Source organism: Melozone crissalis, unplaced genomic scaffold (assembly GCF_028551555.1).
Source record: "Melozone crissalis strain CALT ecotype California unplaced genomic scaffold, PUWL_Pcris_2 ptg000026l_1, whole genome shotgun sequence".
In the NCBI taxonomy this organism is placed as follows: Eukaryota; Metazoa; Chordata; class Aves; order Passeriformes; family Passerellidae; genus Melozone; species Melozone crissalis.
The window spans coordinates 7,205,127-7,228,495 of NW_026535804.1; the positions used below are offsets into that span (position 1 = coordinate 7,205,127).

Genomic DNA, 23,369 nt, shown 5'->3' on the forward strand with positions numbered 1-23,369 from the left:
AAGAATGGAGAATGGCTATTTACAAAGTCTATCAGCCCTTCAGCAAATAGACATAGATTTCAAACTTTTTTATACTTTAATTGCAATGTTTTTAGGGAAGCCACAAGAGCAGCATGTAAATTAAAGGATTTGCATTCTGATCTTTCTTTTACGATGTTATGAAAGACTGTGGGATGGCTCCAATCACTTTCAGTCCCTCTGGTGGACACCACACTGGTATCCAGATACCAAATATTATCACTAGTGCCCAATAACACTTCACTGGGTTGAACTTGTTTCTATAATCTTATGCAAAACCTCAGAACATTTCTCATCATGAAACCCAGGATGCTGCTGGCTTTGTGTCTACCAGGTCTTTTTCTGCTTTCCAGCCAGTCACCCCCAAACCTGTGCTGGTATATGGGGTTATTGCTCCCCAGGTATGGAACTATCAGTTTTCACTAACCGAACTTATGTCAACCTGTTTCTCCAACTTGTCAAAATCCCTCTGAAAAACAGCACAGCTATGTGGTGTATCAGCCACACCTCCCAGTTCTGTATCATCAGCATATTTGCTGTGTATGCACTCTGTTCCAGCATCTAGAATGCTAATGAAGGGGTTAAAAGAATGTGGGCATTTGTTTTGATCACTGGAACACAACACCGTTTTTCTGTTCAACTATTTTTTTCCCAACAAGAAAGTCAAAACATGAAAAACATTAATGTAAATTACCTGTGAGGGACCACAAAGTGCAACAAACTGTTGTTTCAGAAATTTTAAGCTGCCAGATGCTGAGTTCAGGAAGGCAAAATGTTGTGTTAGCTTTTGCTCTTATGTCAGGCACTGTGTACCCTTCCACAATTCACGGTTTCCCTGCAGAAAAAGTAATATAAACAATTAAAACAGGATTTTTATCTGAAGGGTTTAAGGCTCAAACTGACACCTTGGGAAGGCATTCTAGGTTGCAGGAAGGACAGCCTCCTCGTTCCTTATTAGACAACCACTGATATCCTTACAGAACCTTGTCCTCAAGAGAGAGTGCTTGATCACCAGTTCCCAGGCTCACAGAAGCTGTATCTCTTGTCTTCTAGCTGCAATTATAAATTGCTGGCTATCATGACTGGCAAAATATTCAATAATAGCATTGCATTTCAGAATAGGGGACCCCTGTCCTGGAACCAGACCAACATACAAATCACAGCCTTTCACTCTCTGTCTATGTAAGTGTTTAAACTGTACTTCAAACTTCTACCGAGTCAGATCATTTTAACGTTGTAACAAAAATATCTTTTTAGGATTTGTTATTATTGTTGTTTTTAAACCTAACACGGTAAATGATCAATACACCAAAAGAATAACCATGAACAGGTTGGTTTCCTGGCACAGCAGTCCTTACCCCTGCGCAAGGTCCCACGTTGATGGGGGAAAAACCTTGTCGATTCTGTGGCAATGGAAATTGTAAATCTCAGCAACAATCCACAGGAAAACATCAAGTCCCTGCCATGTTTTCCTGTACACAGTTCCTCATTTAGCCACGAGATTCCCTGCCACAGCTGAGGGTCCCAGCCTGTTCCCTTGCACACACAGTGCCACGTTATAATGTGTAGCAGTGTGCCCCTAAATATTTTTTCTACTTTCTGCATAACCATAAGAGCGAAGAATTAAAATTATCCATCTAGATCGAATAGTTAGGAAATGAAAGAACAGAAAAAGACTCTGGAGAGAAGGAATAATACAATCTGATACATTTAACGTGTATGCATCAGAATGCAGTGGAGAAGGACTTCCTGCAAACACTGGTTCTTAACAACGCAGTTCATGCTCTGCAGCAGGAGTTCATGCTGGATCAGCAGCAGTCCATTAGTCATGACACGTTAGTAAATCACACAAGAAATTCAACACCATTTTTGACAGGAGCAGGTGCATCACACGAATGTCTCTAGACTTTGGCAAATCTTCAGGAGTGTATAATTTCATTCCCCAAGAAGCAAAACAAAGCTGAGCATTTTCAGATTGTCCAGTAGCTTAGTTCTTCTTTAACAAGTTTCTTTTAACAAATTTACCTCTGCAGTCACACAATTAGCCATGCTAATAGTTTCAGGGTTAGATTGTGAATGGAAAAAAGCAGCTGGCAAAGTACCAAAGCCATCATCATCTGACAATTCTTCTTCATTTCACAAAAGTGAGACATAAACCTATGTAATGTGTTCTCATGCCACACAGGGACACAGCCAGTCAAGAAGACACTGGGAACCAAAAGATTTTGGGCATGCTTACCAAGGAAAGATTATTCTTTGTCATCGCCAGATTCTTACTCAATATGGACACTGATTTATGAAGGGCATATAAACAAAACCTGGGGGAAGACAAAACAAAAAGGACTGAGGACAATCATGAGGAGTTCAGCAGGAGAAAACCATGTAGACCTGTAAAAATCTCCTGTGAAAGAGAAGGTGTGTGTGGAGAAAAGCCAAAGGGCTGGTCTGTGGGGCTACAGCAAGGTCAGAGCTCTCAGAGAACAAGCATCTATAGAGACAGCCTGCAGGAACATTTCTCTGATGTGGGATTTAATCCTAATTTTACCTGCCACTTCTCCTGGGCTGGACCTAACTGCTTTCAGTTTAGCTTTGTTTTGGAGCAGTAAGGGGCTGAGCCATTCAGAAATGTGCCGTTTCCAGAGTATGTCAGACTGCTGAGGATATCAGGAAGCAGCTGGACACCACAGGAGTCAAACAGGAGTATTTGCACCTACCTTAAGCTCTGTGCATCAGAGGGAAGGTAACTGGCCTTACATTTCCCTGTTGATTTAGCTCCATGGACAGAATCTCTCATGCCAGAAATTCCCTCAGACAGGCAGCCAGTGAACCATTTGGCTTATGTTAATAAGACAAGTCATCTGAGAATGAACAGTAATAGTCTAGTGAGAATAAATACACACTGTCCTTCCCAGTGCCTCTAAAACCCTCTAATGGAAAGTTTACTATGCATTCAGTAATGATATTATCAAGCTTTCCACTTCTGACTCTTTGAGGAGCGTGATAAAATGTTTGAGAATGTCTAGAACAAGACAAAGAGCTTGAGAATTTAATGAAGCATTTGTTCTTGAGTTGTTTCTGTAACTCAGAATTACTGTTAAATAGAAAAGATCTCTTCTGGACTACATTTTTATCTTTTATAACCCAAATGCTCTTTAGATGTCCTCTCCAGCTGCACTGATACCTTTGGGAACAGTTTCTAAACATGACTGCATTTGTCTTAGTAACTCAGAATTTATTCAACAAGACTTAGAAATAGGACACCTTGCCTTCCAGAATCCTATTTATTTTGAAAGATTTTTCTTGTTTCTTCTTTGACTGATGTACTTTCCAACAAGCTTCCTACCTGTCAACACTGACTGGTTAATTACTGGGTTTAAAATGCGTGAGAAATTGTAGCATTTGTGACTTAGAAGCCAAGCAGACCGTGGAGCTTTCCAAACATGCTTGTCATTCACTAGGTACCTGAGATGCTGCCAAAATATCTTCAGTAGTTGTTATTGCATGTCTTCCAATCCAGCTAAGGCCAGATAAAATGTTAGCTTTATAATAAGAAAACAAGACTAGAAAAGTAGCATAGGAGCACTGAACCAGCAGGAAGTCTTGCCCTCTTCTTTTATGAGCCCCAACATTGCAAAAAGAGGGAAACATCAACCACTTACTTTCTATTAAATATAACCCTGGGAGCAGTTGCTCTCCTTGGGCTGCTGCAGTGGACGTGGCAGGGCCGCTCACACTGTGTCTTGTCCTTTTGTTAGCCACACACTCCCAAGCACCTCCCTGGTTCCCTTTCTGGGCAGAGTGCCCAGTGCAGATGAGGCCCTGTGCCCTGAGCAGTGCCTGTTTCTGTCAGCTCAAGGTCTTTTCTTCCAGCATTGATGATCCAAACATTTCCAGCTGTTCTTTGGCCCATCCCACCTGTTCTTTGGGGAACACATGAAACTGGCCCACCTGGCTGGATTTTAACCCCTCTGCAGTGATTTACTCCTAACAGGTAGGCCAGGCAGTTTCAGCACCCAGGTTTTAACAAGATGGGCCCCCCAGCAGTTTCAGGAGGTTTGAAGCACCCAGGTTTAAATGAGATGGGCCTAGCAGTTTCAGAAGGTTTGAAGAACCCAGGTTTCAGGGTGATGGGCCTGGCCGTTTCAGCAGGTTTGAAGCACCCAGGTTTCAACGAGATGGGCCCAGCATTTTCAGGAGGTTTGAAGCACCCAGATTACAGAGAGACAAGCCTTGCAGTTTCAGGAAGTTTGAAGCACCCAGGTCTCAACAAGATGGGCCAGGGAGATCTCCCAACAGTTTCAGGAGGTTTGAAGCACCCAGATTACAGTGAGACAGGCCAGGCAGTCTCTGGAGGTTTGAAGCACCCAGATTACAGTGAGACAGGCCAGGCAGTCTCTGGAGGTTTAAAGCACCCATGTTTCAACAAGATGGGCCAGGCAGTTTCAGCAGGTTTGAAGCACCCAGGTTTCAAGGAGATCTCCCTGCTGGCCTGCAGAGGAGCAGGGCCTAGAGCAGGGTGCCCTCCATGGCTCCAGGCTGCCATCCCCTGGCACTGGGGCCTGGTCAGCTGCTGCCCAGGAGGTCCCTGTGACTGACAGGAGCCTGATGGGCCCTGAAGCTGAGAATAAAGCTGAAGGAGCCTTGTCCTGATATCAACAGCCTAAATGGTGAAGCAGAAGGCATGGCCACAGCCCAGCTGATGTCTTTTTGCCCTACATCACCCCTCACCCTGGGGTATTGCCTCAGATGTATGTGCTTTCTTCACATCACCATTGGCCAGAGGTAAGTGTGGGACAGTGGGCCACTGCCTCATTGTACCCATGGTCTGTTCAGGTTCCCTCCACCTGTGGGGGAGCAGACAGGCAGTTTCCTTGCAATGCCTGTCAGTGCTTACCCCTCATCTCAACTTCCACAAAGCTGGTGGAGTGCTCACCTTCCTGCCCAGTCCCCAGCACTGCCTCAGGCTCCAGCCTGAAGCTGATCTCTCTGAGGTGACTTACAGGTACCATTTCATGTACCACCATGAATATATCCCAAAATTTCAGGTCCATGCAGAGTTCCCCAAGAACATGCAGGGTTCAAGCATGTATGGCTATCTTCTGAGATAGGGAAGGTATTCGATACACATTTCCAATGAATGGCGCATCTTCTTACAGAAGTGCAGTTTTCCCTTTTCCTTCTATACAAGGTTATCTTAGAAAAGTTATCTTCCTAAGTCCCTGGGTGTAATTGATCTCCTTGACCTCGTTTCTTCTTATTTTCTCTTCTGCTACCACTGCTGAGAAACGAGCTGATATTTTCACACAATTACAGAGAACATGTGGCAGAACTCCCTCCTGACAGGGGATTCTCAGCCCAGAGTCCATTTCTTCACAAATGACACTGGATTTTGTTTCCGTATCTGTACAATTTTGTGGTTTAACAATAGTGAATTTGGTGTATTATTTATTGGCACTGTTTGCTGAGTGTCATGGAAGCCATCTAATGTACATTTCTAATGCATAGTTCCTTGTCCTTCCTTAGTTCCTGAACTAACTAACATAATTTCATTGGAAATGTGTTCTTCCTATTCAACACCACTCTGACTTACTCAACAGCCGCTTGACCAACACACGCAACAGCAAAAACAACTTTTCTCTTTCACTCTGTGTCTTTCAGGATCACTTATGTGAGTAAGAAGCTTTCATTGCTCATTGGCTAAAGTGTTATTGAAGGGATAATTATTTGGAAATTAGATGATAAAAAGCTGTACCACCACAAAGCTAAACAAAGGTTTTATAAGGCAAAACTGTGTCCAAAGACTAATGATGATAAAGACCTCACCCATAAAAAACAAAAACAAACAACCACTCATGATGTGAATGCAATTGAATCTACTCTTTATTGCCTATGTATTGAGCTGGTTGCAAATATCAAATCTGGAAGAGAGTGACAGAGGGTTCACATTTTGTGCAGCCCTCAGGTCACTTTGATGCCTTGTGACATCCTCACTCTTCCTCTTCTATCTTCTTGCCATGCATGTCACGGCTCTTCACTCGGAGCTTGTTGACCTGTGACTCTGCAATGTCAGCCCGCTCCTCAGCTTCCTCCAGCTCGTGCTGGATCTTGCGGAACTTGGACAGGTTCACATTGGACAGCTCCTCCTGTGAGGGGAGAGGGAGTCAGGGGTGAGGAGCACAGGGCAGAGGTTTCACTCCTGCTGCAAGTCAGCCTTGTGGGGCTGCAAATCTCCATTCCCCTCCCACTACTGCTCACACATCAGCCTCACACAGAGCTCCTCATCCTCATCCCTTCTCAGGACCCTAATGGGACAAGCTTCACCAGGACTGTGTCACACAGGAGAATCAATTTCATCCCTTCAATTTATCCCTTCTATACTTATTCTCACACTACTTGTCTGTCAGAATTATGGGGTTGAGAAGACCAAGAAGCCTTCTGCTGCTGATTAGTAGCAGAGATTCAGGAACTTGTCAGTCACTGGGTGTGGCCCCTGGTTTGTTTACTCAAGACTCCTGTGTGAAACAGGCTGCAGATCTTCCCTTAATGAATGTCCCTGACTGCAGGGTGCCCAGAACTCAACAAAGCCTCATGACACTATAGCAAAACAGCATGGCCAAAACAGTTGTGTCTCAGGAGTTTCTTTACCCTCCTCCTGTATTCAGACTCATTCAATGTGTGTCCTGCCCCAATGGAATTTTTGCCCATTCTCCAAGAGATACTTACAGCCTCCTCAGCTTGTCTCTTGTAGGATTTCACTTTCATTTGCAGCTTGTCCACCAGATCCTGCAGCCTCAGCACATTCTTCCTGTCTTCCTCAGACTAAACCAGTTGGTAAGCAGATTAGAGAGTCAATTCTTGGTTTTTGCATCATGGGAGGTTAACAATTCCCCATGGGGATGATGTGTGCAAAATGTGACTCACTGTGAGAAAGCCCAGTGAGAGCAGGAGAGCTCCTGCCTTACCTGGTAGGTGAGTTCCTTCACCCTGTGCTCGTACTTGCGCACGCCCTTCACGGCTTCAGCGCTGCGCTTCTGCTCAGCATCAACCTCCCCTTCCAGCTCACGCACCTGCAAGGACAAGCCCAGCCCTGCAGCTGCCCTGCCAATGTCTCTCCAAGAAGGGACACGCTCACTCAGGCACAGCCCCAGCCCCACACACCCTGGCCTCCAGCTTCTGAAGTTGTTTCTTCCCTCCCTTCAGTGCCAGCTGCTCGGCCTCTTCCAGACGGTGCTGCAGGTCCTTCACCGTCTGGTCCAGGTTCTTCTTCATCCTCTCCAGGTGGGCACTGGTGTCCTGCTCCTTCTTCAGCTCTTCTGCCATCATGGCCGCCTGATCAGAACAAAAGTTAAAGCCATTTTGGGGCTGGAGATATTTTGGGCAGAGTACATTCACCATCAGCAATGCCAGCAGCGCCCAACTCACATCTGTGATGGCCTTCTTGGCCTTCTCCTCAGCATTGCGGGCTTCCTGGATGGTATCCTCCATTTCACTCTGGATCTGGGAAATGTCCGTTTCCAGCTTCTTCTTGGTGTTGATCAGGCTGGTGTTCTGTGCAACAGGAAAGACAAGATTCCTACTGTCAGACCAAATGCCTCAACATCAAGGCCTGAAAATGTGGCTATGGTTTAGGAAAGACTTTAGTGCAAGAGACTTCTTTAGCACCACAGCAGTAAACCAGATATTGAGGGCTGGATGGAGGGGACATATTGCAGCACGTTTCTTCAAATGTTTACACATGAATCACTTAAAAGATGACTAACAGTTTCAGTCTTTGTTATAACCTGTGAATGGGAAAAATTTCCAACAGCATCTTACCTGGCTGTGGAGGAGCTGTGCACGTTCAGTGGCATCCAGAAGCTCCTGCTCAGCCAATTTCCTCGACCGCTCCGTCTGCTCCAGGGCTGCCCGGAGCTCCTCAACTTCAGCCTGCAGCAGGTTTGCTCTGCGCTCCACCATGGCCACCTGCTCCTTCAGGTCATCCTGTGTCCTGAGAGCATCGTCCAGGTGCAGCTGGGTGTCCTGGAAAGAGAGACAAGGGGGATTACCAGGCATCAGTGGGTGCTTGAATGGTAAAAATGTCATGAATCGTGTTTATCTTTCTGTAGCTCTGCTGAACGGACCTTGAGCACAGCCTGGGTGTTCCTCAGGTTCTTCTGTGCCTCTGCAGCCTGGCGGTTGGCATGGCTCAGTTGGATCTCCATTTCATTCAGGTCTCCCTCCATCTTCTTCTTCAGCCTCAGGGCTTCATTCCTGCTCCTGATCTCAGCATCCAGGGTGCTCTGCATCGAGTCCACGACTCGCAGGTGGTTTCTCTTCAGCTGGTCAATCTCCTCGTCCTTCTCTGCTATCTTCCTGTCAATCTCAGACTTCACCTGGTTGAGCTCAAGCTGCAGGCGCAGGATCTTCCCCTCCTCATGTTCCAGGGAGGCCTGCACAATTCAGCACAAAGGACGTTTTACTTTCAAAATAATCTTTCATGCAGTTCCATATGAAAGGAAGGCTTGGATCCTGCTCTCTCTCCAAAGGTCTACACCCATACTCGTGGTGGGGCCATCATTAATTAGCCTTGTCTGTACCTCAGCTTCCTCCAGGGAGGCTTGCAGTTCAGATTTCTCCGTCTCAATCTGCTTCTTGACTTTCTCCAGCTCATGAATGGCCTTTCCTCCCTCCGCAATCTGCTCCGTGAGGTCGGAAATCTCCTCTGTGGGAACAAAGATCAATGGCATGGTCAGGCACAGAGCAGAATGGGAAGGGCCCTGTCCCACCAAGGTGACAGGCATCTCTGCAGACCTGCAGGCACAGAGCCATGAACAATGGTGGGAGTGGCTGATAGTGAGAAAGGCCAGGGAGGAGCAGAGGGCCAGGGACTTACGCTGCAAGTTCTTGTTCTCCCGCTTCATTGTTTCCAGGTGGTCCAAGGACTCCTCATAGGCATTCTTCATCTTGAACAGCTCCGTGCTCAGAGAGCGTGACTCCTTCTGCGAGGCCTCCAGCTCAGCCTGCGTTTCCTCATACTTCTGCTTCCATTCTGCCAGGATCTGAAGAGAAATGGGGGGTGAGTAGGGCTGTGGCCATCACAGGGCCCTGCTCTGGCCAGGAGTGCTGGTGCTGGAGGCCAAAAGACCTTGTCAAAGTTCTTCTGCTTCTTATCCAGAGCAGCACAGGCAGCATTGGATCTCTCCACATCAATCATCAGGTCCTCCACTTCATTCTGCAGCCTCTGCTTTGTCTTTTCCAGGGAGGCACATTTGGCATTGACAGCCTCAACATGCTCCTCTGCATCCTGCAGGCGCTGGGCCAGCTTCTTCCTGGCAGGCGACAAGCACAGTTGCACATCAGAGCCTGGAAATATGTCAGCTCTATACTTGTCATGAGAGGTCAGCTGGTCACTTTAAGGGTTTTGAACTGTGCACTTTTCACAGGTATGTATGGATCTATACTTTGCTTTGTCCTATCACCTTGGAAGGATTAGGCCTGTTTTAGCACTTCTAAAGTCTATGTTTTCTAGTTCCAATCTCTCTTTTTCTCTCTCTCCCTCCTTTTTTTACAAAGACAGTATGTCCTTGCTTCACTCCCATTCTTATCTCAACCTACTGTCAGAGATTCAAATTTCCCGTGATCATTTTCAGTCTTTTCCCGTCATTTCCCATTCTGCTTCCCCACATACTTGGCCTCCTCGAGCTCCTCCGTGCGCTGAATCGCGTCCGTCTCGTATTTGGTTCTCCACTGGGCCACTTCACCATTTGCTTTGGACAGGGCTCTCTGCAGCTCCCCCTTGGCCTCCTGCTCCTCCTCATATTGTTCCCGGAGCAAGTCACAGTCATGGCGAGCGGACTGCAGGGCGTGGGCCAGGGCGTTCTTCGCCTGTGGGGATATTTGGGTTTGGCAAACTTAAATACTTATCTTTAAATCCCTCTTGACTGTGAACTTGAACATGAAAACTGAATGAAACTCTATTTGGGCAAATGTATAGCTTGGAGCTGGTGAAGCCCTCGTTGACATATTCTGGAGCATCAGGACGCATTAGTGATGGCTCCACTGGGGACAGTAATCTGCTGTTTGTATATATGTTCACACATGTGGCTGAATCCTGTCTTAGAGGATCTTCAGAATCTCATGGAAGAATCTCATGTGGAATACTTCCTCCAGCACATGCAGCATGCTGCTTGCTTCCTTCACTTGTGGTAGAGTGAGGTGTTATGCATTAGTACTGTTCCCTTCAGGCTTATGTGTGTTTGGGGAAAGAACACTGAAGCAGTCTAGCGCCAGTCAGTATTCTGCAGATGTTTTTGGGGGTGATGTAGGCTGTGGATATTGGGGTACTTCCAGACCTTGATTTCTTCCTCTAGATGTCTCTTGAGTTCCTCAATCTGTTGGGTAAATCCTTGCTTGCCCCTAGACAGCTGAGAGATCAGAGCATCTTTCTCCTCCACCTGGCGGGAAAATTCACCTGGAAAAGGAAAGGAAAAAAAGGAAGTAGATTGTTCCTCCTATGACAACTTCTGCTTGTTAAGCCATGTAACTTGGAATGGCCTGGAGAGCTTATACCAGCTGCCACCTGTACTCTCAGGGCACAGAGGTCCTGCTGTTGAGCTCTGGGGATGAGGATGTCTCACCTGACTCTGTCTGCAGACGAGCTCTTTGCGTATTGAGGTCGTTGATCATGCGCTGATTCTGCTCTTCTTTAGTTTTAAGCTCACTCAGCTGATCTTCCAGTGTGCGGCACATCTTCTCCAGATTGGCCTAGCGAGGAAACACAAGAAGGGAAAAGAGATGATGGTCTGAACTCTACCTTGTTGTCAACGTGGAGATTTTGTTTCTGGGAATGAGTGTTGCAGAGGCAGCTTTTTTGCCACACTTTGTTTTTGTGAGCATTTTCTCCTGCAACTCCATACCTTGGCTTTGGAGACAGACTCCATGTTGCTGGCCAAGTCATCAATCTCCATCTTCAGCTCACTCTTCTCCTTCTCCAGCTTCTGCTTCACGCGTTGCAGGTTGTCGATCTGCTCGCCCAGCTCGGCTGTGCTGTCCGCGTGCTTCTTGCGCAGGGCAGAAGCTGTGGCTTCGTGCTGCAGCGTGGCCTCTTCCAGGTCACGGCGCATCTTCTGGAACTCTGCCTCACGCTTCTTGTTCATCTCAATCTGAGCTGCTGTGGCCCCTCCTGCTTCTTCCAGGCGCTCGCTGATCTCCTCCAGCTCCCTGGACAGGTCAGCGCGATGCTTCTCTGCTTTAGCACGAGAGGTTCGCTCGGCCTCAATTTCCTCCTCCAGCTCCTCAATGCGGGCCTGCAGAACAGCAGGGACCCTTCACAGCCGTGCCCTCCTCCTGCCTGAGCTGAGCCTGAGCAAGGCAGGGCAAGGCACAGAGACTTGCCTGCAGCTCCTTGATCTTCTTCTGAAATTGCATGCCCAGGGCCTGTTCATCCTCTATCTTGCTCTGGATCTGGCTGATTTCAAAGTCTTTCCTTTGGGACAAGTGAACCATGTTAGAGCTCCAAGAAACAAGACAAGTGCTGCAGCCCAGCACTCATGGGCCCCAGAGCCACACTTACTTCTTCAGTTTCTCATCCAGCTGCTGCTTATCATTCTCCAAATCCATGATGCTGTCCTGGGCCAGCTTCAGGTCTCCTTCCAGTTTCCTCTTTGCTCTCTCCAGGTCCATGCGCAGTTTCTTCTCTTGCTCCAAGGACCCTTCCAGCTAAACACAACAAGACCATCAGGGCTCTGCCAGCCAGCTTGGACTCCATACCTGTCCTCTTCCTGCTCTATGTCTGTGTGCTTACATCATCCACTTGCTGTTCCAGCTTGGTCTTGGATTTGGTCAGAGTATTGACTTTGTCTTCCTCTACCTGCAGGTCATCCAGGGTCTGCTGATGCGCCTCTTGGAGGGCTTTCTTCTCCTTTGTCAGCTTGGCAATGGTCTCGTCCAGAGCTGCCATCTCCTCAGTCAGGTTTTTCACCTTTGAGAAAAAGGGACTAACTATAAATAAAGGAAGTAGCTACAGAAGTCCTGCAATGGCACACAACCCATTTTCTGGAGTGTGAGTGACAGGTTCTACCTCATACCTTGTTTTCAGTGGCATGTTTTTCCTTCTCCACCTTGGCCAGTGTTAGCTCAAGGTCATCAATATCTTTCTTCAGCTCTGAACATTCATCCTCCAGCTTCCTCTTCTTGGCTGTCAGCTCAGCATTGATTTCCTCTTCATCCTCAGCCCTTTCTGTCAGCTCCTTAATTTTGGCTTCCAGCTGGATTTTGTTTTTGATGAGCTGGTCACACCTTTCCTCAGCATCAGCCAAGCTATCTGCTTCCTGGTGGGGAGACAGAAATTTGTGGGTTCTGATGTTTTGAACTTTCTCTGCTCTGCCTTTTTTAATCACAGTGTAGGTAGGTTTAAAAGTAGCAGCTGAACCTGATCTTCAAGATCAGCAACAGAGGGATCTTGAGTGATGTCTACTGGTAAACCTTGTCATTTGGAATCAATATTTATTCCAAAGTTTTTGTGCCTCCTAAATTTGTCTCCCAGGGCAGTTATGTATGACAATGCCTCATAGAATAATCACTAATGCAGAACAGAACATTCTAATTCAATTTCTAATTTCAGCATGAGTATGGGCTTGGAACATGTTTTTTTTTCTCATGGAAATTGTATCTACTCGCTTTTTCTTTGGTTGTCTCAACAAAGCCTTAAAATATTTGTTACTTAGAGGCTTTTCAATTTTTGATAACACATTTTTGAGAAAGAAATGTATCACTTTTCTATAGACTACATGGTCAATAAAGTTCTAGTGTATCAGCTACCTCTGTGGCTTCTTTCCAGGCCACGTCTAGGATCTTCCGTGGTAACTAGCTGATAATTTCATTCGCTGTTAAGAAACTCCCTTGTCCTTTTTGAGTTTTAATGGGAAGTATCCCTGTTTCTGAAAATAATCAAGGCTTTATTGTATGTAAGAAAAGTAGGTCTTTCTTTGAGTCTCTTTGCAGGACAAGAAGCATTCTGTCAGTATACAATTCTTTTTCCAGGGGAAAATGAACAGTGATACTCACAGCCTGCACTTGGAGCTGCAGGTCATTTTTCTCCTGCACCAGGGCCACCATTTTCTCTTCCAGCTCCTTCCGCTTTGCCTCAGACTTTGCAAGCTCTTCCTTGGTTTTCTCAAACTCTTCCTTCATGTTGGCCATTTCCTTCTCAGACTCTGCACTCTTCAGCAGGGGCTTGATCTTGAAGAACAGCTTCATCCATGGCCAGTGTTTGACATTCATGAATGAGCGAACGTTGTACTGGATGCAGAAGATGGACTCTCTGAATTGAAATTTACACAGGTATTATATGGATATGGTGTGATTAATTTAAACTTCATCAGTAAAGTTCCATGAAAATCAACTAATTATGAGAAATATCTACCTCCTCTCCACCATTCTCTTATACTCCACTCTCATCAGGAAGCCCCTGCACCTGGCTTGTGTGCGAGTGATGATTTCTGCCAACTTGTCGTCTCTCATCTCCTCCAGGAGTCCCAGCAACCCCGCTTTGAAGAACACCTTGAGAAATTAAATGTTGCACCATGTCATTGTGATGTAGGATAGAACAGAGCACAGAGTCATTCAGATTGCTGAAAAGCTTTAATGGCCATGATCAGTATCACCTTGGGCCCTCTCCCATATCCTCTGTCCAAGGGCTTAGGACTTTCCATAATCTCAGCCCTAAGCATTCAGTCCTTGTCTGTGCTATGTGTCATGAGTACTGGTTTCCAATTCAACCACAGCCTCAGCCACTCCTATGCCTGATCATGGACACTGGTGAGCTCTACCATGACCTGTTAATTCTTGGTTTGATATTAGACCAATCCCACTTCTGTGTCTATGTCAATGAATTAATGACTAGGGTCTTGCCTTTTTAACCTACCTATATGTGACCCTGACAAATGTTGAAAAACAAGGTTTTATGGCTTCAACTTAGATCATTCTTATTGTAACAAACTTCACTGATGGTGTGGACTCCCACTTGAGTCCGACTACCATTCCTGGGTCATCCTCACTTGCGTTTAGTACAGTGAGACTGGGCACTTGCTGGTAGTAGCCCCTAGTCTGGCAGATCTGTTATGTTATTGTGCTGTGCCTGATTTCCTGACAGAGCCCACTCTCACTGGTTTGGACAAACTTTTAACACAGGTCTTGTTTTTACCTTGGTGTGACCAAATCTGTACTGGGTATGGTCTACATCAATGGACCCAAGGAGCTTCTCTGAAGCTTTCTTGTTGTCCATGAACTGTCCCTCTGGAATAGCACTGGCATTAAGTACTCTGTATCTGTAGGAGAAAAGAGAACATTAAGAAATCTCATTTGTTGAAACCACCACCATAACTTTTCAGACTGTACCATTGAACCAATCTCATGCCTAGAGATAGTTCGCCCTCTAAGGAGAGGATATGGGAAATGCTTTTAATAGTAATTCTAAGTACAAAACCATCCTGATCTCAGCACTGCCACATCATCATAAACTGATGGTGAAACATCTACATGTATGATCAGTACCCATTTAAAATAAAAGGTTCAAAGTATATTATAAGATGATCAGGCTCTTCAGCTTGCTCTGAGTTGGCAGAAAGGTTCAGAGCTCTCACCTCTGTTTGAAGTCAGCATAGAGGACTCTGCTGGGGAACCCTTTCCTGCAGATCCTGATCCCTTCCAGCACGCCGTTACAGCGCAGCTGGTGCAGCACCAGCTCGTGCTCCATGGCACCTGACAAATACCACCATTAGTGACCACCCTGCTGTTTGACACTCAGGAGAAGAGCTTCTGCTGCCCAAGCTTTCCTCCCCTTGGCTTGCCTTACCAGGTGTTTTAGTTTCATTGGGGATGATACAGCGCACAAAATGGGGGTGAGTGCTTCTCAAGTTAGCCATCAGCTTGTTCAGATTTTCCTGTGAGATCATGAAATGAAGTTTACATTATTAAGGGTAAGCAGTAGAATCTTAACAGTGGATGTAACAAACTGATGTTTCAGGATGCAGACCTGTCTTCTCCAATACAACTTGCAGAACTCACAAAAGGAAAATTGGAAGCTGAAGGGTCCCAAATTTTGGTTTTGAAGTTCTTTTATGGAATAATAGTTAGCATTAATTTTCCTTGACCTCCTCATCCAAATACAGGGCTATCATCTCACAGTTTTCCTTTGAGCTGGTAATTCTTCTTCTGGTGGTATAGTGTTGGGGATATTAAATAAATGACATGCTCCTGATCGAGCATGACTAGCATCTGATTTGTCAGCTAAGTAAGTTTTTTCTAAATGGAGGGGATAGACCATATAAAATGACTCTTTAATAATATTCAGTCTCAAACTTAGAAGACAACTGAAAACTGACCTCAGAAGCCATAAATTTGATATAATTTAACCTTTGATCTTTTTCCGCATTATAATCCAGTCATGGTCTTAAAATCCTATAATGATTGAGTAATTTATTTTTGCTTTTTATGTTTGATCTATTATTTTCAAATTTTACTATGAGTCAGTACTGAAAATCTGCCAAAAGACATAAAAAAAGTCAAGGAAATATATCTGAATGCTATCGAGATGATTTTAAGGAAGTTAGCTGGTAAGTTACTCACTCCCATCTAAGTAGGTGAACTTTAGATATCTTTGTGGAATATTCAAAGATAGCATTATAAAAGGAATATTGTGTAAGTTACAAGGATGGAAAGGGAAGGGTTTTAAAGGATGACAAGGGTTATATCCAAAATGGAAACAGACCTTTCAGATTCAGAATAAAATGCTTTCTATCTTTAAGGAGATATTAAATATTCTAATTACCCTGAAAAGGGCTGAGACAGTCTGGAAAGAAGAACCCTTCTTCTTGCCTCCCTTCTTGCCACCACCACCAGCATCTGAAAATAAAAGAAAATAAAAAAAGTTTTATAATATGGACAAGATGTATTGGATACTACAAAACACAAATCCACTTTACATTTCTAGTGTTTACAGCTTTAATTCTAAAAAAAATTTGTCCTACAATAAAAATACAATTTCGACAAAAAAACTGACCTGCATCAGCTCCACCATAGCTGGCAAAGAGTAAAGCCAGGGTCTTCACAGATGATTTCTGGTACAGCCCAATGACAGTTTCATTCAGAGGGTCCTTGTTCTTCTCCAGCCACCCAGAGATGTTGTAGTCCACTGTGCCAGCATAGTGCACCAGGGAGAAGTGGGCCTCAGCCTTGCCTTTGCCTGGCTTGGGCTTCTGGAAGTTGTTGGACTTGCCCAGGTGCTGGTCATAGAGCTTGTTCTTGAAAGAGGTGTCAGTTGCCTTGGGGAACATGCACTCCTCTTCCAGGATGGAGAAGATGCCCATGGGCTGGGAGAAATCACAAGTCAAAAGGGAAGGTTATAATGGAAATGTTCAATGTCGCTTTAGATGGGTTGTTCTTCTGCCTGGTCTAGTGGAAGGAGTCCGCCACCATGGTAGGGGATTGGAACAAAATCTTCTTTATGGTCCCTTCCAACCCAAAACATTCTGTGACTCTATGACAATGACAAGAAACCTGTGCTATGAACATCAAAGTCTGGTTGTACTATTGGCAGCATCTCATCCTGGATGAAAGCCTGGGTTTACCACGAGTTATTCTCAGTCAAGGAGTTTATTTCTGCCATCCCTTGCCTCCCTGCAGCCTATCTTCGTGGAACTGGTAGAAATGTCTATCCAGTTCACATGAGAATCGATTGTAGAATTGGGGAAGCAATGATAAAGAGAAAAATATGGGGAAACGCAGCTACAAGGGGCTCTGTAGATTGGGGAGGTCAGGTGATATGATATTTGTTTCTCAAATTTGTCTGTAGACTTTGGATTTGAGCCTTTGGAGAAGGAAGGAGACTGAATCCAGTTTGTTTTACAAGTCTTTTGGTGGAAGTCCAGGCTACTTTTCCATGCTTGAAGACTAGATGAGGAAGATTGATGACACACATGTGCATTTCCCCATTTCTATTTCCCAGGTTAAAATAAAATTCAGTACAAAAGTACTTTCCTTAACCAATGGTATGTGTCTGGCTGTGAGTTCCTTCTGAGCTGACTCTGCCTCAGAAACATCATAGAATTCCAACAGCCATCATATCATGCAAGGGAAAGGTACCTTCTCAATGAGCTCAATGCAGGCAGCCAGGTCCATGCCAAAGTCAATGAACTCCCATTCAATGCCCTCCTTCTTGTACTCCTCCTGCTCCAGCACGAACATGTGGTGGTTGAAGAACTGTTGCAGTTTCTCATTGGTGAAGTTGATGCACAGCTGCTCAAAGCTGTTGAACTGCCCAAAGCAAGGAAAGGTGCACAGGTTCTCAAGGTGTGCCAAAACACACAGAACTTTGCTGCCATTCTCCTAAGGCTGTTTGAAGTTGAAATACCGGTCCCAACCCTACTATACCACTATGTGTTTCTACTCTAACACTCACTGTCCTTGAAGGACACTTTCATTATTACTTTGCAAATCAAGCCAAAAGTGACAATTCTTTTTCACTGTGCTACTCAGCTGCAAGTCTTTGGTAAGCTCAGTAGCCCCATGGTGTCAGTTCTCTGAGCTGCTGGATGGTACAAACCTCCCGAGTCTCCCACCCAAGAATTTCCCAGGTCTCAGAACAATAATCTGGGGGTTTTGTGTTCTGACACAGAAGTCCTTGCATCATCACTGCATTCACAGAACAGGAAACACACTGTGAACTTGCCAGACCACTGCCTTTACAAGAGCATCCTCCCCTTTGGCTCATAGCTGTGTGAGCCTTAGTCCTCTGTGTGTTCCTGTGTCCTCCTGACCCCTCCTTGCCCATTGCTTGACTGTGGTGTCAAACCCTTGCTCCTTACATCAAAGATCTCAAAGCCAGCAATGTCCAGCACACCAATGAAGTACTGCCTGGGCTGCTTCGTGTCCAGCTGTTGGTTGATACGAACAACCATCCACAGGAACATCTTCTCAAACATTGCCTTGGCCAGGGCACCCACTGAATTGTTCACCTACAGCAGAGGAGACAGGGTTGGAATTACCTCTGAGGGGCAAAGAAAAATGTGCACATAGTCCTTCCAGCTGTGCATTTTTGACTCTCAGATGTTACCTGTGTCACGTTTTGACCTTTGGTCACGAATTCATTCCCAACCTTGACTCGGGGGTAGCACAAGGCCTTGAGAAATTCAGCTGAGTTGAGGCCCGTTAGGTAGGCAGCCTTGTCAGCCACTAGAGGTGGGGGGAGAGAGAAAAGCCTTTGTTCATGGACCATCTCTGTACTTCATGTGTTGTGAACAACTTTACTATTCTTGTCCTAGGAATGGAAGAGGATTTATCTCATTCCATATTGAAGGCCTGTGAAGGAATGCAAATTCTGGACACTACTGATGGTGGTCTTTGAAGGCAAGAACAAGTATGGCTTGGATAGGAAGAGCTTGAATCTGGAATTTCCCAGAAGAACAACCAAAAGCCACTAGCAGGACATAAGGCAAGGCATATTCTCTTTCTGTGGGAAGGGGATTTGTGGGTAGCACAACTTGTAGGAGTTATTTCATAGAAAACACAATTGCCCATCAGGGTGTCTTAGTGCTTGGGGCTTTGAGAGAGAGAGAGAGAGAGAGAGATCCTGTGTTGAAATTGAAGTTTCTGCTTTCAGGCAGCATGATTTTTGGGAGCCACCATTGGATAAAATAATGGGACTTCCCATGACTAGAAAAGCACCTCTGCAGTTAGAGGGAGCAGGGGCAAAAAAGAAATTATCTGTGTGGTTTGTGGGGACTCAGGCCACTGCAGTGTGCCTCTGGAGAATAACATATCGCCTCTGGAGGCAGAGAAGGGCACAAATCAGCCCCTGGATTTGCTGGTACCTTCTGTGCCATCAGGCTCTGCCTGCTCCTCTCGTTGCTTCTGCTTGAACTTCAGGTTCCCATAGTGCATGACAGCCCCTGTCAGCTTGTAGATAGCTGTTTTCTCATCTGCACTGAAACCCAGGATGTCAATGGCACTCTGCAGTCAAAATAATGAATTCAAAGATGTGTCCTTAGTGGGTCAGAGATGTAACCCTCAAGACATGCTCTCTAGGTACCTTGTTGTGTTACTTACATCTGTAGCCATGAGCTCCTCCTGGTCATCAATGCTGGGCACAGTGACCTCCCCTTGACTCACATAGTGGAAATCGTAGGGGTTGGTGGTAATGAGGAGCATGTCTGCAAATAGGAAGAGGCAAGGCATAGGTTTACTTTTGCCAACAGGGGAGAGAGGGAGCTTTTCCTAAGTGATCAACCCAAAAAGCCATAATGCTATTTCCTACCAATTAGCTCTGGCTTCTTGTTGGACATGATCTGATAAAAGATGTGGTAGCTCCTTTCCGCCTTGAGCTGGAAAGTGACTCTGGACTTCTCCAGCAGATCTGGCAAGGATGGTAGAAAGAGTTAGGCACTTGTGGGAATGTACATAGAAATGGGAATTTGGGAAGGGATGGGAGCAGTCCAGGAGAATGTCTTACAAGTTTCAATGTCAGCAGAAGCCAGTTTGCCTGTGGCACCAAAGTGGATTCTGATGAATTTGCCCTGTGAAGCAGAAGCAGCAGCAGGTCAGCCTGGATGTGTTCTGCTGATGTCTCCTTTGCACAAAGAACTGTTCAGGCACCAAGGACATTGCCATGGTCGGGGGGGGGGGGGGGGAACGGGGACATATTATGCAAAGCAAGAACTCACAAAGCGTGAGGAGTTGTCGTTCCTCACAGTCTTGGCATTTCCAAAGGCCTCCAGCAGTGGGTTGGCACTGATGATTTGATCCTCAAGTGTCCCCTAGAACAGATGTCTTCCTGTCATGATCTAGTTCACGAGGAAATTGGGTAGGTGCATGTTTCTATCCCTGGGACCTCACCTGCATTTTGCCTGAGGTCTGCTCCTCCTTTTTCTTGTCCCCACTGGCTGCAATTGTTGCAAAGTACTGGATGACACGCTTGGTGTTCACAGTCTTCCCGGCCCCGGATTCTCCGCTGCCAAAGCCAAGAGAGAAGCAGAGGGTGCGTGGTCAGGCAGGAGGGGCCCTGGCACCGGGCAGCCCCGCAGGGACCCGCGCAGGGGGGGTACCTACGTGATCAGGATGGACTGGTTCTCCCGATCTGTGAACAAGGCAGAAAATAAATTATTATTATTATTATGTGTCATGAATATCATTGATAAAATTGTTCCTGTGGCTTTTAGTAGGTGCACTAGCACTGGGCATCTATTTCCATTAATAAACCTTTCTACCTTCACCCCTACTTCCTTTTGTAATATTTAATGTTCCTAGATCCAGTTGGGAAATTGATGTCATGACCCTTAGGTGATGCTAAGTATAGCACACTTGCACTTCTTTTTCTGGCTATTCCCTTCGTGTCATACTATTCATTTTGTTTGTAGAAATTATTCCAACTAATATCAATTTTGTAGAGTTACTGATTAAATTGTCTATCAGCAAGCTGAATTGAACTGGAGCATGTGCATCTCATAAACTTTATTACATAGGAGCAACCATTCCTGATCAATCAATAAGTCTCCTGAATGGTTTTTATGTTGTTGGCCAATTGATTATTGCCTAAAGAAAATCAAAGTAACATTATAAATATGTAGTAACCTTTACTGGAGTAGTCTGCCATAATCTAGAATATTCAAATTTTGGTACTTACCTAAATAGATTCAATATTTCTCTTTGCTATATCTTCAGCTGAGTTTGCTTTCCACAATTTTGTTTGGCTGCTTTTTTAACCTATGCTCCCATTGTCACTCTATTGACAAAACCTTTGCACTATAAAAACTGGAAAATCTCCAGGAAGAGACTAATCAATTAGGGAACTAACTTTTAGTGGAGCAGTCTGGGTTTGCACTCACAAAGTTTCTGCATGTCCTATGAAGGTGTCAGCAAGGGTAAATATATTACACCTTTGATCCTGATAAGACACACTACTCAAACATCAATTTAATATTGTTTGTTTTCATTGAATTCTCTTCCAATTACCTTTCTTAACACTCTGAATGCTACAGATTTAAATACAGTAACTGGGGACAAAAGATGGAAGAAGATTTCTTTTAACAAAATACATGTTATTATACTGTTTTCTATATTTCTGACCAATCTGCTCTTTCCTAAAATTCTGGATATTTGGACAGTGCTAGAAACATTGTCACTACCCTTCTTTGGTATTTCTTTCCTTTATAATAATGATTGAAAAAGAAGCAATTCATTGAGACAGAGGAAGGAAGTTATCATTTTTCTGAGCAGGTTTCACTGCAATTTCTGAGACTGCTTCCAGAGTTTTTGTAAAGCTACCATAGAAAACATTGGCTCCAATGTTTAATGTACTTTCCATTTACAGACAGCGTTATTTACAGAAATTCACCCTAGTGATTTTCAGTCCTGCATAGCAAATCATTCAAAGAACAATCCTTTCATCTGAGAAAAAGCAGAGCTTTAAAATATATCCAAATTTCTTGAATGGAAAATCTGACAATATATTCAATGTTTAATCATATCCTCCCAAATACAGTGGACATGGAAATTTAACATTGATTTCTATAAGCTTTATCTAAATTATGATGTTCAGTAAAAAATCTGTTTACAGAGATGACAGAACATCCACATTCCCAGCAACATTAAACTGAACTATTGTACAGTGAAAAGACTTTTTTTTCTCCTCTGTGAGTATTTACAGCCAAGTGATTTTAAAGAAAATCATGAAACTCACCAGTCAGCATGAACTGATAGGCGTTGTCAGAGATGGAGAAGATGTGTGGAGGGGCCTCCTGGCGCTTCTTGCCTCGGTAGGCCAACACCACCTCGGGGTTGTACACCGGCAGCCACTTGTAGGGGTTGACAGTGACGCAGAAGAGACCCGAGTAGGTCTGCAAGGAAGGGACACAGCGCGTTGGCTTGCCCTGAGGCTGGCCCAGCAGCTCCTGAGGCTGCCCAGAGGAAGCTGCTGCTGCCACTTACGTAGATCATCCAGGCTGCGTAACGCTCTTTGAGGTTGTACAGCACAGCGGGTTCGTGCAGGTGGGTCATCATGGCCATGTCCTCGATTTTGTCATACTTGGGAGGGTTCATGGAGAAGACTTGGTCTTCCTTCACAGTCAGGGTCTGCCACGGAATAGAGAGATGTATGTATGTCAGCTAAGAACCTAGAGTGGGAATTAAATTTTATTTGTGCATTTTGCATTTATTTACCTCTCCACCTTCAGACTTGACAGTGACCTTCCCTGCATCCTTACTCTCGATCTTCCCCTTCACATAGGACTCCTTTGGATGTACCACAAAGACACAGGTCTTGGCATCAAAAGGTTTGTTCTGGGCCTCAATTCTCTCCTTCTCCGTTTTTCGGAGGTAAGGAGCCGCCTCGCCAAAGGCGGCCATGTCGGCGTCTGGACCCGACATCGTTGCACGTCTTCAGGAGCCGCAGTCTGCAGGGTCCTCTGTGGGCTTCAAGATATGTTGTATCAGTGAATGAACATCTTTATGTGAAAGAAAGGAGATCTCTTGCATTTTGATCTTTTGAAATTTTAAAGTAGATATAAGCAAGTCAAAAGTTGGATTTAAACTTCCCAGTCTTGGCTGAGAATACTTACATTAATCTCTAAAATTAATCCTTAGACATCCAGCTACGAGTCCATGTACAGAACAACAGTTAAGTGTACAGTATGTTGTGAAGTTTAGCAGTATTATTTCAACTTTGTAAACTCTAGCAAATTTGGCTGTTCCCATAACAGAGTCTCTGTTTTTGTGGGTTTTTTTAATGCTACTAAAAGTCTCTGAAATAGTTCTTTTTTTCTGATAGCAAGTAGTGGCTTTCTAAAAATTACTTGCTATGGATAATTCATCTTGAATTATCACAGATAAAAATGTGACTATTGTCTGTTATCCCTTCCACAAATCTTAAACTCTTGAATTTCATCCTGTTCCTTAAAAGTTGTTAAATTTTGTTATTTATTTTGGTGGCAGAGGTCACTGCTACTTGAAAATATAAAAACTCATTTTTTGTGGCAAAGATACTCAGATCTAATATATAATTTGAAGGAAAACATGCTGCCTTCAAACCTACAATAGTTACTGCTTGTAGAGTTAGTCCATGACAGAAGTGGATATCCAAGTCTTGTGGGAAGTTAAATAGAATAAAAAGGTATATGTTTTGCCCAGCAGTTCACAGGAGCCAAACACTTACCTCGAAATTTTCTGTCAAGACTGGGCACAGCACTCCCAAGAGACTTTTATAGACTCTGGTATGCAGATGCTTTGGATGTTTCCTTTTCCTTCTGTCAAAATATATTTTGGCAAACCATCTTTGGCAAAATATTGTCTGGCAAACTTAACTAATGGCATAATTGTCATTT

At 44.7% G+C, this 23,369-nt stretch overlaps 1 protein-coding gene across 2 annotated transcripts; it reads right to left on the reverse strand.

Annotated features, from left to right (window-relative positions):
• Positions 1–6,005: 6,005 nt before the first annotated feature.
• Positions 6,006–22,416, reverse strand: LOC128938440 (myosin heavy chain, skeletal muscle, adult-like). 2 transcript variants are annotated; one of them, XM_054278667.1, is made up of 38 exons: positions 22,210–22,416; positions 21,979–22,122; positions 21,731–21,887; positions 20,101–20,128; positions 19,888–20,002; positions 19,716–19,808; positions 19,505–19,568; positions 19,310–19,408; positions 19,102–19,205; positions 18,867–19,005; positions 18,110–18,228; positions 17,862–18,011; positions 17,140–17,310; positions 16,058–16,367; positions 15,827–15,900; positions 14,852–14,939; positions 14,640–14,757; positions 14,201–14,324; positions 13,421–13,557; positions 13,063–13,318; positions 12,084–12,326; positions 11,801–11,977; positions 11,570–11,715; positions 11,392–11,482; positions 10,914–11,303; positions 10,635–10,761; positions 10,350–10,468; positions 9,686–9,882; positions 9,143–9,326; positions 8,891–9,056; positions 8,595–8,719; positions 8,139–8,447; positions 7,834–8,037; positions 7,441–7,566; positions 7,177–7,347; positions 6,981–7,085; positions 6,742–6,837; positions 6,006–6,161 (listed from the first exon to the last, which is right to left on the reverse strand). In XM_054278667.1, exons 1-38 carry the CDS (start codon positions 22,414–22,416, stop codon positions 6,006–6,008), a joined length of 5,829 nt encoding a protein of 1,942 aa, XP_054134642.1. The 2 variants fall into 2 exon arrangements, with proteins under 2 accessions (XP_054134642.1, XP_054134643.1); XM_054278668.1 differs by having other exon boundaries at positions 17,862–17,998; positions 18,097–18,228.
• Between the last annotated feature and the right edge of the window lie 953 nt (positions 22,417–23,369).